Source organism: Arvicanthis niloticus, chromosome 15 (assembly GCF_011762505.2).
Source record: "Arvicanthis niloticus isolate mArvNil1 chromosome 15, mArvNil1.pat.X, whole genome shotgun sequence".
In the NCBI taxonomy this organism is placed as follows: domain Eukaryota; kingdom Metazoa; phylum Chordata; class Mammalia; order Rodentia; family Muridae; genus Arvicanthis; species Arvicanthis niloticus.
Window position 1 is genome coordinate 8,254,520 of NC_047672.1, and position 19,516 is coordinate 8,274,035.

General features: G+C 38.2%; 1 protein-coding gene across 7 annotated transcripts in view; it reads left to right on the forward strand.

Moving 5' to 3' along the window:
- Positions 1-19,516, forward strand: part of Pde1c (phosphodiesterase 1C) — a 500,617-nt gene that overhangs the window by 400,934 nt on the left and 80,167 nt on the right. For all 7 annotated transcript variants that reach the window (XR_013103999.1, XR_013104000.1, XM_076913296.1 and 4 more), the window contains 6 exons: positions 875-1,057; positions 1,949-2,015; positions 6,085-6,201; positions 7,349-7,489; positions 15,917-16,017; positions 17,849-17,977. Coding sequence is in view for 5 of the 7 variants with exons in the window: in XM_076913296.1 (XP_076769411.1) it covers positions 875-1,057; positions 1,949-2,015; positions 6,085-6,201; positions 7,349-7,489; positions 15,917-16,017; positions 17,849-17,977 (738 nt within the window). In the remaining 2 variants the exon portion in view is untranslated. The remainder of the gene's footprint in view (positions 1-874; positions 1,058-1,948; positions 2,016-6,084; positions 6,202-7,348; positions 7,490-15,916; positions 16,018-17,848; positions 17,978-19,516) is intronic.

Genomic DNA, 19,516 nt, shown 5'->3' on the forward strand with positions numbered 1-19,516 from the left:
AAACTCCAATCTGAAAGAATTTCATTAGACTTTACAAGTTATTGGGTTTTTTTTAAGGATACAATTCATTACTAATTTTAGGAATTTGATACCACAGTTTTTTGCCCTTTACTCAAATGAATACATCTAAACAAAGAACAATAAAAAGCACTGTTATATTGATGTCCGCTTTAACTGCTTATTTTCAGTAAGGCTTAAATAGATGACATTCATCTTTTATTGGTTCTATTATAACCACTTTGTTCCTTTCTAGTGCTCTGACATCTGAAGAAGTTAGGCAATTCAGAACAATCTATTTACAAATGGCTTATGTCACTGGGCTCAGATGCAGAATTGCATTGTTTGGGAAAGTTCTCTTGAATGTAAAAATTTATGTTTATTATATCCTACTGAATTAAATGGGCATTCATTGTTATCATTTAAAGTCATTGCTTCAATGTACTTGGTTGCTGTGGTTTGTGCAATAGTTTTCACCTTTAGGGATTTCTCCCAATACTATCACTGATTGGGTCTTAGCTTTTTACACTTTTTTATGCTTGTGTTTTGGAGGACAGACTAGATTCATTCAGTCAGAAGAGACCCATCATTATAATCAACCATTACAAAGCAATACTGTATGCCACTTTCCTCTCTCTCTTTCTTTCTTTCTTCTCTCTCTCCCTCTCCTCCCTTCCTCCCTCCATCTCTCCATATCTCTCTCTTTCTCTCTCAGTGTGTGTGTGTGTCTATGTGTGTGTGTCTGTGTCCAGTCTTATATTGTGTTTTTGTATCTGCATTTCAGATGGGTGGAGAAAGGCAACTATTTCAAACAGAAAATTCTAGATTCAGATTTAGATTTGGTCTCAGTGCCTTGATTGTGTTTTTTTATTTCCAGGCGACTGCTGGATACAGAAGATGAGCTTAGTGACATTCAGTCAGATGCTGTGCCTTCTGAAGTTCGGGATTGGCTGGCCTCCACCTTCACACGGCAGATGGGAATGATGCTTAGGAGAAGCGACGAGAAGCCCAGGTTCAAGAGCATTGTCCATGCAGTGCAAGCTGGGATATTTGTGGAGAGGTAAAGGTGAAACTCATTATTACACAAAGGCCAAAACAATAAGAATACTAGGTCTTATGACTGTTACATCCCAAATGTTACCCCGCTCATGGTATCCCCTCCCACAGACTATAATGTAATTTTGATAACATTATGAAAATTCAAATTTCTGAGTAGAAGCTGATATTTAAATCCCCATGACATCATTAGGACAAGTTTTTCCCTTTGTTTAAAATTCCCATCTTAAGATTTAGATTAAGTTCAGCTTCATATTTAAAGTCAGAAGTCACCCAATACACATTTTTTTTTTCAAATATATAGCTAGCATTGGAATAGACCAGTAGCACACTGAGGTTGCCGACTCAGGGAAAACAGTTTACTGAAGGGCTCTGAGTTCCATGAGACATAGTTTTTTAGCTTTTTGATGCTGAATTGTTCCCTACAAGAAATAGAATAATTTCTTCTACCAGTCCCTATTACACAGTTACACATTTTTGAAACCCTACAGTGGTGATTTTGGAAATTTACCTGGGACCTTTCCTTGCTTGTTCTAGAGGTTCTGGAGACAAGCATTTCTGCTGGGACTTGTATACTGGTTCTTTGTTCATCATGGAAAACAATGCTGTGCCCTACTCCTGCTGTCCTGTAGCCACTACTGCTAGGTCACATGGTCATTCTAGTAATTTAGTGTTTAATATGGGGTACATCAACTTAATTAACTTTGTTTCCAGTGGCTAGCATGTTGGAGGTTGCTTTTATTTCTTTTGAACTCTTCACTGAGGATACTTGAGTAAGTTTGGAATTTCAAGTTCCTTGGGTCACCAGATTCCCTGGGTGTTTATCACTTGTCATTATGGATACAACCATTCATTGTAAGCTGTCACATTATATTTTATCCTCCAACTTTGCCAGAATGTACAGACGGACATCAAACATGGTTGGGTTGAGCTATCCACCAGCTGTAATCGACGCATTGAAGGTAAGACAGATGGGAAGGCTTATGGGTAAGTGGAAATAAATACATACATAATAAACAATAAATAAATAATACAGTTATATTTGTCCTTAGGAAAAAAATAGTTTCATTTCTGCCATTTTCTGCCATTCTTACCTTAATCTTTCATTTTTTAATATATTCTAACAGTACTACTGTGTTCTTAGTCTTTAACCTCCTAGTTTTTTCTTCTAAATTAAACTCTGTGTGGATTTTAGTTTTACACAGTGATCATCCATGATGAGATTCATGTAGCAGTAGCCACATATCAGGTGCATTACAGCAAAACTGTCTAAGCTTAGGAAGAAACTTGTTGGTTGTATCATATCAGTATTTGATTACCTGCTCCAAGCTTATTTTGTAAGATTAATGCCAAACCAAACCAAAACCAAACCAAACCAAACCAAAACCAAAAATACACAACCAAGACCCAGAAATTTTAAGAAAAATAAATACAGAGTTAATCAGAGATTAGAGCTGAGGCTTGAACACAGTGTTCCCAGCACATGGTGCTTTCTTGGTAACATTTCAAGATGTGTTTGTTTTCCCCAGAGCCCTTGGTTTCTGCCTTGCACTGAGCCAAGCATTCCATGGGAAGTCATTCAAATATGATCTTGGATTAAGCAGGCTCAACCCTGCACAGTAACCTCCATCCAGGCTTATGTACTTGACTTCTCTAGGCCCAACACAGATGTGTTCCTTGAGTCAATATGGAGTCAGATTCAGGAGTCCGAAGTGTTCTTGGTGCACTTAGGTCCCAGGGGTCGGCTAGGATACAGTGTCTTGGACTAACTAGGTGATATCACTTGCTGTCTGCACTTAGAACCCGTCCATTTGTGCAGCAGCATTGTGGAATTCTGACTTCTAGTATTGTCTTTCTCTGAAACATGCACCAAGTATAATCTGATGATGTTTTCAGAAGATAAATTACCCACTCGTGGAAGGAGGAGTGATGAGTGCTTCTTAAATAGCTTGTAAGAAGCAAGCCCCATGGGGCTGTTCTGATTTTAGTTCATGATTTTCCTTTTTGTTCAGAGACATCCACTGGCTGTGTTTATAGGATTCACAGCTCTCTTTCTACTGTCTTCATTTCTTTCTCCTCCACTCACCTTAAGAGCAGGAAGGATACTGTGAGGAGCCACACACCCGTGCGCTAATGGCCAACTCATCAGTGTATAGTGTTTATAGTGAAGTTCCCCAGCTCAGCAGCAGAGCCACTTCCTGCTGCCTGTTTCCTAACGCCCACAATGAAATTGCATTGATTTTCATAATTGAACTGAAACATTCAACATAAATCTTGGGAGCATTAGAAAACACCAGTCTAAACCATTATTTCTGCTGCTGTCACAAACTCAGATAGATTCACTGACAGTGGGCTGTTTATGAGAGTATATCTTCCAAACTGTACTCTCTTTAAAAAAAAAAAAATGAATAACTGAAAAGTAAAAATTGGAACAACTTGTTATGTGGACGAACAGTCATCTGACACTTAAGGAAAGGAAACCGAGAAGTCTATGTGGTCTGAGAGAAAGACACTTGGAGCAGTCAGAGCAGAGGCCATCTCCTCCAAATGGCTGCCCTTCATGTGTCAGCATATGTGTGCCCTAAGGCCAAAGCTTTTGCCTTTGACCCCGTTGTTGGTCAAAAGGTTCAAGTCCTTTCTACAATGTAATATCTTTCTAGTTCTCTACATTCACCTTTATTACCAAGTGGACTGGAGAGCACAGAGGGGGAGTCCCTTTCCTTCTTTGTGTTTGTGTCTGTTGGAGAAAAGGTTATTTGCACTGAGCTAATACAGTTTATATAGAAATAACTACTGCTTTCTTCTAGTTTCGAAAAATTCTCAGAGTGAGAGAATTCAGTTGACTAAAATAACTGTTGTATCGTGTTGTGTTAACTTTGCAGTTAATGTGCAAACACGGCATAAAATGCCAACAAAGTAAGATAATACTTAACAGTGATGGTCTAGATTTTGATTGGGTCACATGTCACTCTTGGTATTTGCTCCACTTATATTAGCTTCTAATATTACTGTATCTCCAGCCTTTGGGCTAGGGTTCTAGAGGCACAGGAGTGACCTGTTCCTTAGAAGAACAAGTGTCCTGTAACTCAGGAATCAGCCCCTGGGTTAAGGTTTAAATGGGAGAAAGTGAGCAGTTTCCAGTTTCCTGTAGCCTGTACTAACTGGGATGTTCTCTTAGCTTGACTGGAATTGTCCCTGGGCAAGTTTTGATAAACAGAAAGCATGTTGAAAGCACTTAAACTGAATTCTCATTAAAATGTAAATTCCAGGCGTGTGATCCTTCAGAGGCCTCCAGCCTCCTCCATTAGCACTTTCAGCAAGTGCCCTAAGTGGCTTGGAGTAAGAACAAAATTCAAGAATAACAGTTAAGATTTCCTTGAAATGAAGGACCTGAGTGAATACCCACTCCCATACCCATTTCCTGCAGCTGTCAATGTCTTTCTCATGTTTGGTTCAGACCTTGGCTGTGCCTCACAGCACTAAAATTACAGCACTCAACAAAGCTCCAGGTTGTGGGTAAATTTTGGCATCTATGCTCTGGATCCTCGCTGGGTACTTAAGGTATGTACGCTAGGAATCGCAGAGTGGATTCATTGGGTTTACAAATGTCATCTGTAGGTAGTTAGGTCACTTGAGAGGTTGCCAGTGACATTATTAAGACTGTCATGTATAACACTGGGAAAAGTATCACTTTTTCTAGAGTTGGGGGATTTGACGACTGTGTATTAACATTTCATATCACAGCTTTAATTATTTCAATGGCAGGGTAATTATTGCTAAAGGAAGTGAGTCTACCACCAAGTTTAAATAGAAACTATCCCACTGAGATCCATTGGCATGTTTTTTAAACTTTATATGATCGCTTTTTATCAAGTTTGGCTTCCATGAGAGATTCCTCAATGGTCTTGAACATGATGGCTGGAAGGGTTAGTGAGACAGGAACACAGAGATGGGATTGCAGGGCCATCTTAGGATACACTGAACCTTTCATGCTCCTCATCATTTTCTGATGCCTGAGGTACCATTCAACCCCTGACTTTCGGTCTTTGTGATCTCTTGTGGGTCCAGGTTATCAAGAGAAAGTCAGCACACATCCAGGAATACCCATGCTATGATGAGAAAACCAAATGCCTGATGATTTAACTATGGCTTAAACACACATTTTTTTTTTTTATGTTCATAAGTGGCTGGTATTATTGGGTCAAAAGCACGCAGAATCATGTTTGCATTTATTCTCCAGCCAGCATTTGTTCACACACAGAAACTTCATGATGGCATATAAAATGTGTGTCCAGTCCAGTTTTTAAGTTTACTTCTTTCACCAAAGCACTATATCAATTGGAGAAATATGTTACCAGATTTCCTGGCTCCAGAAAGCCTTTTACTGTTCATGAAATGAATGTTTTCTCTTGGGTTTCAGCTTAGCTATTGAAGTGTAAGTGGCATTCCATTTTTGTGTTCAGTATCATAACATGCTTCTGAACACTTTTAAATGCGTCAACAGTGTCAGCTCTGGGCTCAGAGGATGTCATCACATAGGATGCTAGCAGATTGGAGAGAGTTTAGATGAGCTATGTGCCCTAGCTGGTTTGAACTCAGACTACTACATCAGCTACTGCTGATGGGATTGAATAAAGGAGCTTGAGACGAGGCCTCGGTGTGGAAGGCATATGTGTCCTTTCCCATCTATGTCCCAAGCATCTGCTTCCAAAAAGCCGTTGGAGAATTAGGTAACTGTCCATTTTCTTGTCTGTACAATGTAACCACTAATACCAACCAAGAATTTTTTGACAAATTACTCATTTTTTACCAGCCATAATGCCTGTCAATATTTCTGTTAGATAATAAAGGTCTTTGATATTTTTAAATTTTAAATGTTCTTGATCTACCACACTAGAAAGCAACTGAGAGTCGTTAGAGTCTTGAGCTGTTTAATTGCAAGTGTGGCCTATAGGTGCACTCAATATGGATCAATTAGTAGTTCATAGGTGATGTAAACTAATAGTTCTTTCTCCCTCCTCTGTCCTGTAGGATGTGGACACGTGGTCTTTTGATGTCTTTTCCCTCAATGAGGCCAGTGGAGATCATGCATTGAAGTTCATTTTCTATGAATTACTCACACGCTATGACCTGATCAGCCGTTTTAAGGTCAGCACCTCATTAAAAAGATAAACTGCATACATGTATCCATCCTTATGTGACTTCAGTGTCAAGACTAAGGAAATCCTTTTAAGTAGATTAAAAAAACTGCTATGGGCAACTGTGGATATCATTCTGGTGAGACTGTAGTTTCTTGTTTCTGGAGGTCTCTTTTCTTTGCATACTGACTGGTGAATTTTGCCGAAAGGCAGAGACTGATAACCCATCTTCTTAGAAGCAGTGCATGTAATAGCTGAGTCTCCCATAGGTGCTGCCTGCCAATCTCATTTCATTACAAATATGTGCACTACTGACAAGTCTTAGCAGAAAGATAGCAATGGAGACAGAGTAAGTTCAACAGCTTCTATAAACTTTCCCCACCACATGCCTCATTCACACAGAATTCTCACTTATCATCCATGACAAAGCACTGGTATTTCCCAGCTACCCATGCTTCAGATAATTCTTTGCTTTAAATAACAAGAACAAATCATCTCCAGGGCCAAGGGAACCTCTATCCAGTTGATCTTCTCAGACTTCATGTATCATGTGGATGAGTCTCTGGAAAATGCAGATTGTTTTATCCACAAATGTTGATCTGTAGACAAAAAAAAAATCTATTACTTAAGGGATTTATTGAGGCATGTGCTTCCTACATGACCATAAATAACTTATAGCAGTGTTGTTTGCCCTTCATTGTGCCTACATCAGAAGCCTTCAAGAAAACATAGGTGCTGGGATATTTTTCTCAGAATAAAGGTTGTATGAACCTGCATAATATCCCTTCTCTCTTGGGATTGGAGAAAAAATAAATGACAAAGATAAATGGCAAAGAAATATGGAACTTTAGGAGTCACCAATAATAGGATTGCATACATGCACATCAAACCCCTGGTTTATATCTTTAAAAAATTGTCTTAGAGATGAATCTGTATAGTTCTTTGGCAGTTTGTAAGACTGACTGTTCTTCATATAGAAACCTAGTGTTAGACTTCAAAGTATCAAACAATTTTTCCAGGGAATTTTGTTAACCATGAAACATTGTGGCATCCTCCTCTCATCTACAACCGCCCTCAAACTAAGCAAGGCAGGGACCTTAGTAATTCTCATACGATAATCCTGTCTTTAGTGAGTGAAGCTTACTGTTTTCTTTCAGATACCCATTTCTGCACTTGTCTCATTTGTGGAGGCCCTTGAAGTGGGTTACAGCAAGCACAAAAATCCTTACCATAACCTGATGCATGCCGCTGATGTCACGCAGACTGTGCATTACCTCCTTTATAAGACAGGAGTAGCAGTAAGTACAGACAGGGACTGTCATTTATGTTGGAGGGTGTTCCAGCTGTTACAAGGGTGAGACTGAAGTGAACACATTGCCTTGTGAAATCCCTATTTTTCAACATCCCCTGATCACTGTGGAGAGCCTGGGGGTTCTCTGAAGTGCTCCCCTGATCACTGTGTTGACATTTGGGGTTCTCTGAAATGTCCTTTCTTGTTCTGAGCCCATTAAAATAGATCATGCCCAATTAAAAAATATTTACTAGAACTAAGTACATATTTCCACATATAGAGGTAGTCATTTTGACTCATGACAACTGTCAATTAACAATGATATTCACTGATTCTGAAATTATATTCAGTAGATTTGTCCATCATTGCTCCAACTCATATTTGATTTAAACTACTAGGTCTTTTTCAAAAGCACTTTGGTTATTTACATCTTATCTTATGTGCTTTTTTAAAAGATAAGGATCAATCTTTACTTTAAATCATTTGAAATATTATTATGATTCTACCTTTCAGCTCTTTAAATGGATTCAGATGCCTTTTCTGTAATGCATTTTATTAACTAGCTTGTTCAAGTTGATTGTGCTTTTGACTTCTTAACTTTTTATTTTGTTTCTTTGTTTATTGCATGCGAGTGTAAGAGAGTTCTCATGTGCTACAATAGGCATGTAGATGTCAGAAGACAACTATAGCAATCAGTTATCTCTTCTACCTAGCAGAGGCCAGGGGCTGAACTTAGCTTGTAAGGCTCATCGAGAAGCGCCTTTGTCTACTCAATCATCTGACCAGCCTACTTTGCTTTCTTTACCTCCATATAAGCCACCGATTGTAATGTGCATAGGTCTGGTGGTAAGAAGAAAACTCCCAAACAATGAACAAATAGAATAGCTTTCCATGCCTTTCTACATTGAGATTACCTTTAGAACACCTACGGAAGTTATTTTTTTCACGTCTATTTGAATTTATAAAGTGCCAAATGTTTTGTTTCTGCAGTTTTCACTGGGGCATCTTTTTCTCCTGTGAAGTCCTCTCCTCTGGCTTAGGAACACTTTGTTCCCTGTCAGTGAGGGTCATCTTAGTGTAGCATGGGTTAATGTGGTCATGTGTACTGTATGTTTGGTGCATGTCTTGTTAACTTGGGTATATTCAGCAACTAGGAGTCTGCATCTAACCCAATACATTCATGTGCTTTCTGCACTTTGAGTGCACATAGCAAAACCTGAGCATTGCTTGTGGGTCAGTGACCACAAGTCCAGCCCCACTGTTGGGACTTGAGCACAGCTTCTGACTCCACTGGTATTGATTCTTGGACTACTCTATGGACTGAGTATTTTTCTACAGATCTCTTAAAAAAAAAAAACAAACAAACAAATAAAATAATAGTCACAGGAATGACACTCACAACTCTGTTAGCAGAATACCTTTCAAATGCTGGTAGCTCATTGGCTATGAACACTATTGACAGCCTGGGACATTTGTGAATGTTTTCAAAGTGAAAACAAACAAAGATTTGAACCTCTTGATTTGCATGGTTTTTCTGGAGCAAGAGAATGGCAATCTATTTTCACAGGTCTCTTCTGGACTGTGGAAGTAAGACTGTTTGGGCCTGGCAATCAGCTACAACCTAATACACATATGTCTTTTCTGTACAGTGGCTCAGTCTAGTAGCTCACTGAATTAAATTTAGAATAGAGGGGAAGTAATAGGCTTTGGGGCTAGGTATACTAGATATAAATCCCTGCTTAATTATTATTAGATATGGTGACCTGTGATAAATCACTTGAGTTTCTGTACCCACATTTCCTCTAATCTGAAATGTGAGAAAGATTTTATCTTAAAGATGGCTACAAAGAAAATATCAAAAATATTGAATACTTTCTCCCTCAACTTAGAATGTATTAATGCAAGATTATTGTAGAATTTCCCTCAAACCTATTATCATATTGTAGTTTATATTACATGGCTCATTTTAGAAAGATACTATTTAAGAAGCCATTCCAAAATCAGAGAACTCGTTTGTTGTAACAATAGAGTTTCTACTCTGACCAACAGTCATACAAATGATAATTCCATGAACACATGGAGGAAAACAGAGGTGTCTACACCAAAACAGACTCATGATGACGTGGACTGAAGCAGAAGAAGATGCACTAAGTAAAACTTGTGAAGACATGGACTGACACAGAGATGTCCATACTGAGGCCCATGATTAAAAACTGTACGATCATCTATAAAGAACTCCAAAACTGAGAAAAGGAAACTGTAAAACTCCAAGGACTCAATCCTAACATTTAAATGAATGGAGTAATATATTGTACATTAAACAGGGCACCATTATATTGTATGGATGGCAATTTTCCTGAAAATAATAAATACTAATCCAATTTTAAAAATTAATATATGACTTGATAACCCAAGTCTAAAATTCATATAAAATATATATTTGCTATGTTAGAAAAGGTGGCTTCAAAAAGAAATTGTGTGTAACAGGAAGGCAGTTCTTCTTTTACTAATGCTAAAATATGTGCTAAGCTCTAGAAATAAAATAGGTGATTTTAATGAGAAATACAACAATGGATTTTCAGTTTCAAACCATGCACTCAAAGGTTTTTTGAGCACTTACTATGGTAAGCTGGTACTTGGTTAAGCCATCCCATGGTGAGAGTATTAGGGGATGAGACCTTGGAGAAGCAGTGGGATAATAGGACAGAGCTCACACAGACAGAATTGGTGTCCTTTAAATGGAGACCCAGAACTCACTTCTTCCTTCTTGGACCCTTGCTTGTCCACTAAGGACACAGCTTTGTCCTGCTACATGTTGTATTACCACCGCTAACCAGCTGTCTAGCTATCAGTCATGGGCTCAAACCTTCAAAATCATGAGTCAAAATCAAACTTTTCTCTTTCTAAGATGATATGTTTTGGGTACTGGTCACAGTAATGGAAAGCTAGCACAGGTGATGACTGCACGTTGTCTTCTCAAATGTCTAGGCAAACATACTTTGCCATGTACAATAAAATATACTTTCCTATACATCGGTCCTCAGCCTGAGAAAATTTGCTCCTATTCCTGAGAAATAAGTTCCTGTGATATTTTGTTATGATCATGGTGGCCCTGGACAACTGATACAGTGGCATAGCCAAGCTGGTCTCAGGTTTGACTTCTTTTTTTTTTTTTTTTAATTTTATGTGTATGGATATTTGACTGCATGCCTGGTCCCATGTATGGCCATTTAGTAGAGGGTTTTATACTCCCTGGAATCAGAGTAATAGGGAACTATGATCTACCAAGTGGGTGCTGGGGTCTGACTTCTGTGGTCATGCATTGAAGTATTTGACCATAATTCTCCAGTTATCTTTGATGAAAGAGAACTCCTCCTACCTCATAATCCTCATGGGTATGTACTTGAAGGTAATGTAGTGTAGGCTGAAGCAGAAGCAGAGTAGTTCTCTGAGCTCACTAGTCAGCATATTCTTAGTACCTATCATGCACAGTATCCCATGGGATATACATATGAATCAAACAGCTTCATCAGCTCTAAAGAAAGACTCTGAAACATTTATGTTAATACAAGTTATCACTAACTTGCATTGATGATATCATATCCAGTGATGTCCTGTGCTCATTTCTTTGCAGTGTATGCATTTATGCATGAGTGTGGGTGTGCAGGGACATGTGTGTGTATGGGCATTTGGAAAACAGAAGACAACCTCAGGTGTTCTTCATTGGGTCCCATCTACCTTATTTTTAAGATAGAATCTCTTGTTGACAATTAGGCTAAATTAGCTGGCCAGTGAGCCCCACAGATCTGTTTGTTTCCATCTCTCTAGGCCTGGAATTACAGTTACCACACATGGCTTTTCATATGGGTGCTGGGAGTGGAACTCAGGTCTTTGTGTTTATATTACAAACACTATTCATCCTTTTTTCTATAATCTACCACTTGCCTCTCTCTCTCTCTCTCTCTCTCTCTCTCTCTCTCTCTCTCTCTCTCTCTCTCTCTCTCTGTCTCTTTCTCTCCGTGTTGGTGTGGTATGTACATGAGATGTTTTTCAGCTATTTTGTGTTGTTTTGTGAAAGAAGCAATAGAACAATAATGTAAAAATAGAAGCTGCTGTCTACACAGCAGACTTACAACTCACTTAGAGTAATGTATCCTGTAGAAGTGGAAATTGACTCATGTCCATTTCCTTCAGATTTCCTCTGTTGTATGCAGTTCTTCTCACCCACCCACATGCCTATGCACACAGCTTGCTTTTCTGAGCTGTCCAAAATATACCACCTCCAGGTGTCAAGGCAGCTCTGTCAGTGAATTGTCTGACAGACGAATTTGGAAGGCAAGAAAATATCACAGTCAGATAATTCTGAGATAAAAATGCCTGTGGAACTTAAATTTCTGATCACTTATATTTTGACTTAAAACCTCTGCATTTACATTACTTAAGTTGCAAAAGACAAGGAAATTTGAGCCATATATGAATCCTAATTTCTCTCAAAATGTCTTCTTCCACCTTTTCTATTTTTACCTTTACCAAGGACGCCATCTATTTCCACGCAGGGAGTGTTTAGTACGGTGCAGTGGTGGGAGGCCAGGTATAATGTGTTGTTCTCTTGACTATAACTTCTTTTTATCCATACCTACCATAACTCAGTTCTACGTCCCATGGCTTCTACCTCTATGCTATTTATGCATGCTGTAAGAACCTTTCACTCTTCTCTCTATTCAGACAAGTATCTTTCCTAGAGTGTTAGGCTGGCTCTGCTACTCTATGGTACATAAACACTACTGCCTATTGAATTGGTTTACAGTCCTCATTCACTCTGGCTTTTAATGCTTGATGTTTCAGATCCTCCAGTCTGTCCTGATTTCCACTCAGGCCAGAGACTCATTTCTTTACTCAACAGGGATAGGTTTGCTGAAAGCCCTCCTCCACTCTCCCCATCACTGAGACTTGTCTTTGATGTCTGGACTCTGTGAAACCGTTTTATGTCCCTCCCACTTGCTTCCAGATATCATTTTCTCTGCTTCTTATCCCCAAGCCAGTAAACATACTGATCATTACAAGGCTCGGGCTTTAAAAAGAGTTTCAAAAGTACAGTTTAGGTTTTGCTGTGTGCTTGTTTGATCCCTTGCTTTTTGGGTTTATTAGAAGCTAACTAATAACTAAGAATAGCTGATTACCAGTATATCTGTATGGGGAAGAAGTGTGCCTGATATTTGTGATGTGGGAACTATTTTTTTTGCAGGTTTTCTGCTTCCTGGACTACTAATATTCTGTGATTTGGATTTGCTTAGGAGCTATGCTAATTTGCATCCACCATCATATTTTAAAATATGACATTGACTTTGTATGGCTCTAGAATAAGACTTATATACAAGGAATGACTCAAAAGCAGATACATGACAATAGGGTGTTAGGGAAGAATAGCATCAGTATGGAGAAGTGCAGAGGTGTAAGCCTGGAATTCTAGCACTCAGAAGGCTAAGAAAGAAAGATTTCTGGGAGTTCAGAGTCAGACTAGATGACATAGTGAGTTTTGGGCTATAGTGTGAGACCTTTTATCAAGAAAAAAAGAAAGAAAAAAATAAAAAAAAGAAATGTGATTATATATGGACAATATCAAAGAGAGATGTGGTATGATATTTAACATACACAAATTTACAGAAACTTAAATGAATATTGAATATAAACAAAGGAAATTTAACAAAGATTATAGGTAAAAATTCTGAAGACATATTGTATGGCTTGTCATGTGGCCAACTATGTGACTTTCAATGGATCTGCTGGCCTTGTTTTCTCAGACTGTAAAATGAGGTTAACAGCTGTTCAGCTAGTTTCTTCATGGATGTGTGAAAGACACATGAGTTTCTACATTTAAAAAGAGCCTATGGGGGCCTGAGAGACGGCTCAGTGGTCCTTCCAGAGGATCCATGCTATTCCCAGTATCTGCATGATGGCTCACCGTCTCTGTAACTCCAGCTGCAGTCAATCTGATGGCCTCTTCTTGCTCCGGTGGGCAGAACATGCATGTGTTGCACAGACACTCATGCAGGAAAAACAACTGTAAACATATAGTAAAAATAAATAATTTTTAAAAGTTAAGGACATAATAGCAGGAGAGAGACAAGATAGAAGGACCTAGTGGGATTGATGAGAAGTAGTAGCAGATGTATTTAATCAAAATATATTGTATAAATGAAACTTTCAAAGAATAAAAACAGTATTTAAAAAAGCACCCAAGATAGGTTCTGCTGCACCTTGAACCTTATAGTGAGAAAGGTCTTTGCCATCTATAGAAAGACAGCTTCAGTTTTCCTGCAATCTTTTCTCATGTATATATTATTTATTCCGCTCAGTTGCTTATTTATTCAGTTGGACAGGGAATGTGCCACTGTGTGTGTGCATGTGTGGATGTTGGTGGAAAACTCCCCTTTGTGGGTCTCAGAGATTGAACTTCTGGCCTCTGGCAGCAGGCACTTTCACTTGTGCAGATGCATAGTTTTTCTTCTGATTTCAGTAATTTTTATCTAACTCTCTTTCTTCTTTTCTTTCTTTCTTTTTTCTTCATTCCTTTGAACCTTGATTTGTAATTTTCAGGGACGTTTTTAAGTATGTAAAAGGTAAAGTTGTTTGGAATTTCAAACTACAAATTACAAGAAATATTTTTAAAGAACTAACTGCCACCTGCCCCTTAGTCTTTACCATAATGAAGACTTTCTTTTTTATAGATTACAATTATTCTCAGGAATTTCCCTAGTTAACAACCAAAATGAACAATTATTTGAAAGAAATACTTAAAGTGGAGAACTACAAAATGTGTATGACTATTATGAACCACTTTGTATGAACATAAGTCACACAAATATATCTCATGTACACATTGTGTGCTCTTTTCTAAGTTGGATGATTTGCGTTCTTACTTTGTCTCCCACTAGCCCTATGAAAATTTGACTTCTTTTTGTTTAAAATGAAGTGGGACCTTAAAAAACTATTCACAAAGTACAATAGTTACTCTTCTGATTCTTTGTCAAAACACCTCAGCCAGAGTCAACTTAAAGAAGAGCCAGTTTATTTTGGCTTATCTTTCTGGGGAGTGAGTCCATGAGAGCAGAACAGAGGCACAGCAGCAAGTCTCAGAGCAGCCAGCAATGCTGCAAGGCTTTAAACTCTTGAAGCTCACCTCTACTGATGGACTTTCTGTAACAAGGTCACTCCTCCCAAACCTTCCCAACAATGCCACCAACTGGAGACCAAGAGTGAAAATCAAATTACCACAGGACACAAACCGAGTAGAGATGATAATTTTTTACAGCTCTCTGTGGATCTACAGTTGTCACGAGTGTTTTGACAGCCATGGTGTCTGTAACTATGCAATGCATTCAACTTGGGTTCTACAGAAATGCCAACTTCATATGTTAGTGTTCATATTTAATTGGTTTATATCATACCTGATTAAGAAATTATAATAACTGAAACTAATCAAGAGGGCTTGGAATAACCATGCTGAATCTGGTAAACATCAATCCAACCAGGGACATAATTGAGCAGAGTAAGAGTGTGTGGCCTATAAGACCTGAAGGTTATTCTATCTATGCCGGGATGTCAGCAGGTAATACACAGGGTACATGGGGTACATCTTCAAGTCATGAAGTCCATTCAATGGGACTCAGTTAAGGGAACTTCCAACAACAGAGTAGTTCTTAAGCCGCTATGAGCATCAGGGTTAGCTGGAAAACTTGATAGAGTTAAAATTGCTGAGCCATAACTTATAGATTCTGATCCACTTGATTGAGTAGAACCAGAGAATTTGCTTATATTTGTAGGAGCTTCCAGATGTTGCTAATTCTACTACTTTTGGACAGACTTCACAAACTATTGAACCAGGGGTTTGAATGGAATCATGGCCTGCAAGCATCAGTTCACACAAGGAAGAAAACTATCTTATCCCTATGCATGTGTCTACACACCTTGTATAGGGATAAAGCATAGTCAGACATCTTTTACTCTTAGTGTTTGCTATTGTGTTATAAAATTAATCATGTCTGTATAAAAAAAGAGAGGATATTGTATTGACTTTTTTCTCAGGGGAAGGGAAGGTTGAGAAAGAGGAAAGGAAAGAAAAATAAGAATTGTATTTTAAAGTTGGAGGGATATGTGGTGAGGACTTTTAAAAGTTCTTCATGTTGACTGCCACTGTCTTTTGGAAAAAAGAGATTCAGAGAAACAGTTCATTCAACCTCACATGTTGTGTTCACACCACAAGTTTACAGTCTCCTCCATGAGGAAAAGCCCACGCTACTTCTATGTGTAAGAGAAGTTGACTGGTGATAGCAAACAGCTGTAGGGTGGAAGGCAGATGTGTGGGCGTATTGTACGTGTGCTGAAAGGGTCTGAAGAAGAGAGATGATCTGATTGCCACGAATCTCCCTTTCAGAACTGGCTGACAGAGCTGGAGATCTTTGCAATAATCTTCTCGGCTGCCATCCATGACTATGAACATACAGGAACTACCAACAATTTCCACATTCAGACACGGTGAGGGTTGAAATGTTTGCAAAATAGGCAGGAGGGGCCAGGGGTATAATTTTAGATGTCAATGAGGTATGTGCCTGTCCTTTTCATTTTATGTGGTTGCTCTATTTTGAATTTAGATAGGATTAATTTATAAACAAGATATGAGCCTGGGCAGCTTCATTGAATAAAACACAGCATTTTAAAAAAAAAAAAAAAAAAAAAAACCCATCTGCTACTCTTTCTCATATTTTATTCAGCTCTAAAGTGGATCCTCCTTTCTTTACTATGGTAATGTTTACTCATAATTTATGTATGTTCTGTGCCTACCCTACCAGTTTCTCATGGGTACCATTCAGGTGTATAGAGCCCCAGGTGCCATGTAAATGATGTCACTAAGCTCAGATAATCATTAGAGAGCTTTTGTTATGCTAACAATACTGGTGTCTTCTTACCCTCTGGTCTCTGAGCTTCTGATGGGATACTAGTCTCTTGTTCTATGCTCTCATCTCTTTCTCTCCCCCCCCCCCCCCCCATACAGAAGATAATATTTTCTGAGCTGTGGTCAGAGGAGGGAGTAGAAGTAAAGTAAAGAACTTAAGCTACTCTCTAGTCCTCACTGCTTCTCTCCAAGTAGAGAGGTCTGGGCTGCTGGAAGCATATTTTTGTCATCTGTTTCAAGGTCTTTAAATTAAGGCAGATCCCCAGAAGACTGAGGTAGAAGTTTCACTTGGAGTACAGAGACAACAGTGACCCCCACCTGCCTAAGGAAGAGGGGTGGGTAGGGCAATTGCAAGGAGCTTGCTTGGAGACCAAGGACAAATACAATTAACTCACTGAAAAACCTATAATCATAGGACGTAAATAGGAGTCTAATGCCACAAAGTAGACATCTACCAATATCTAACTTTGGAATGAACTTAAAACATTGACACATTAGTCCTTAGTAAAGATTTGTCTAGTTCACTTGAGCACAAGCAATTCCTGTCTAGAAAATTGTGGGCCAGATCCTTTTTCTTTTGATAGACAAAAATGTTAAGCCTAAAACTTTGAAGGTAAATTAAACTTAGCCCAAGGTTTGGTTAACAGTAGGTAGACCTTATCTTCAGGAGTATCAGTCTTGTTGTAAGACATACTGTTACTTCCATTACAGACCTGTGATTTGTTTGTTCTGAGACTCTAAGAAGATACTTCTCATCTGTAGGCAAGGTGCCCTCTCTGATAATCAAATGAACTCTAACAATCCAAGCTTTCATTAAACTGGAGATATTAAAATAATGTACAATCCTGGGTTTAGGTAACACTCAACTACAGAATAGTCTTTGAGGATATATAAAAATTATATTCTTTGCTTTCAACTATTCATTTGTGATATTTCTGTGGATAAGCAATTTAAGATCAAGTTATAGAGGCAGCATACAGATAGTAACTATGAGGTGATATGTACTTAGAGAATTACAACTAAAATAAATTCACCGGGGGAGTCATTGAATTAAATGCACATTTAAAGATGAAAGTTATTCTAAAAATCCTAAAGAAGTTTAACACACTGACATTTTAAGAAGTCACTTTTGGGACTGGTGCAGGTAATTGAGGTCTGGCCATAAAGCAGGTTTCAGCATGCTCAGGCTTGAGTGTCACATTTGGCACATCCACATATTGATAGGAAAGTGTCTTACTTGTATCTACTGATAATGTGTGATGTTAGATTGAGTTTATTTGTGACCCAAATGGCCTGGGGACAAGATCACTTGGAAATACAGGAAAGAGTGACAGCACAGCATAACTTGTCAGAGTAAGTCTAAGGGATCTCAGCTATGTCCCATCCTGAGAGAGTCTGTATCTCTGTGTTCAGGTCGGATCCAGCTATCCTGTACAATGACAGATCTGTACTGGAGAACCACCACCTGAGTGCAGCCTACCGACTTCTGCAGGAAGACGAAGAGATGAATATTCTAGTCAACCTCTCAAAGGATGACTGGAGGTAATATGAGGTGACAGATTTGGAAGCCACTGGGGCAGGGGTTGGGGGGAATGTGGACAGACAGGGCGTGCTGCTGCTGAGGAAAGATAACTCACCTAAACTTCATACTGCTCTCTCACATTTAGTGCCCCAAAGCTTGCTAACTTGGCATTTCACATCTTTATAACGAGTAGATGTGCCACTTCTAGCTTTAGTTTTGTTTTGATATTTTCTTCTTTTGTTTGGATACAAGTTTGTCCCAAAACAATAAGTGATATTCGATTTCCTTTCTGGTGTGATCTTCAGCTTTCTTTGACCTTTCTGTCTTCAGTTGGGTTAGAGCAGCTCAACTTCTGCAGCCTGGAATAAGACAGACCTGTTGACCTTGAAGCACATCCATACACAATCACAGGCATCCCTGTTTGTCTTTAACCCTGCATTATTGGTGGTTGTGTATAAATAATAGGACCACAAATAATAATATGATTAGCCTAAATCATTTAAATAACATCTCTGATTAATACATTATAAAACTGAGTGATCCAAACCACATGGGTGAATTAATGCAAACACAGTCAAAGTAGTCCCTTGAAAATAGTGAAGTCTATTTGTATACTCACTGTCTATATCTGTGCCACTTGCCACTGTTATCTCAAAGAAAATAAAATATTAAGGAAACACATAAATCATCCTGTATTTGAGATATCAGAGCATCTTATTGGAAAATCTTTACATTAACACAGTAACTGTGGTAAGCAGAGGAAGAAAAGTAAATTCAGGGTAGACATGAGGGCATAAATAACCATCTCACTGAAGAAACCCATAAAATTACAAACACCAGAAAAAAATTAACAAGGTTAATATCTAGTTCTTTGAAAGAGCAACAAAATTGGTAAGTGTCTAACTTGACTGAGCTAGAACATATATTGCCACTATCAGATTCTATATATTTTAAATATATAAGAATATATAAGAAAATATGACAATATTATTTAATCAATTTTGACAGTTATGATTAAAAAGAGAAATATTTTGCAAAATAAAATTTATACAACCTCACGTAAGATAAAACTGATAATTTTAATATTTCTGTATCTATTAAAACAGTTGAGATTACTGTCAAAAATATTCACAGGAGGAAACCTCCATCCTTTGATGTTTTCTCTAACAAAGTCTTTCAAAACATAAAGAAGAGATCATCACAATATTATCTGTAAAATATTGAGAGAGGCAATTACTTTATAGTTAATTTCTAATTCAATATGACATAAGTTAAACACATTTATAAAACTATCACAAAATGAATAATGAGGACTAGTTGACCCCAGTGAATATATGCATTAATCCTTGTTGAGTATTAACATTTAAACTAGTTTAATGCAAAAAGCCTGACTTGCTTAGTATGGCTAATTTTCATCAACTCAACTGGCCACACTGAGCCTTGATGTTCTTTGAAAAGGATTCAAGATCTTTCTATGAGTCTGCTTTTAGTTGAAGCTAACTTATAATTGAGTCGACACAGTAAAGAAGACTCTCATTCCTAAAAGAAGCAGGCCTCAT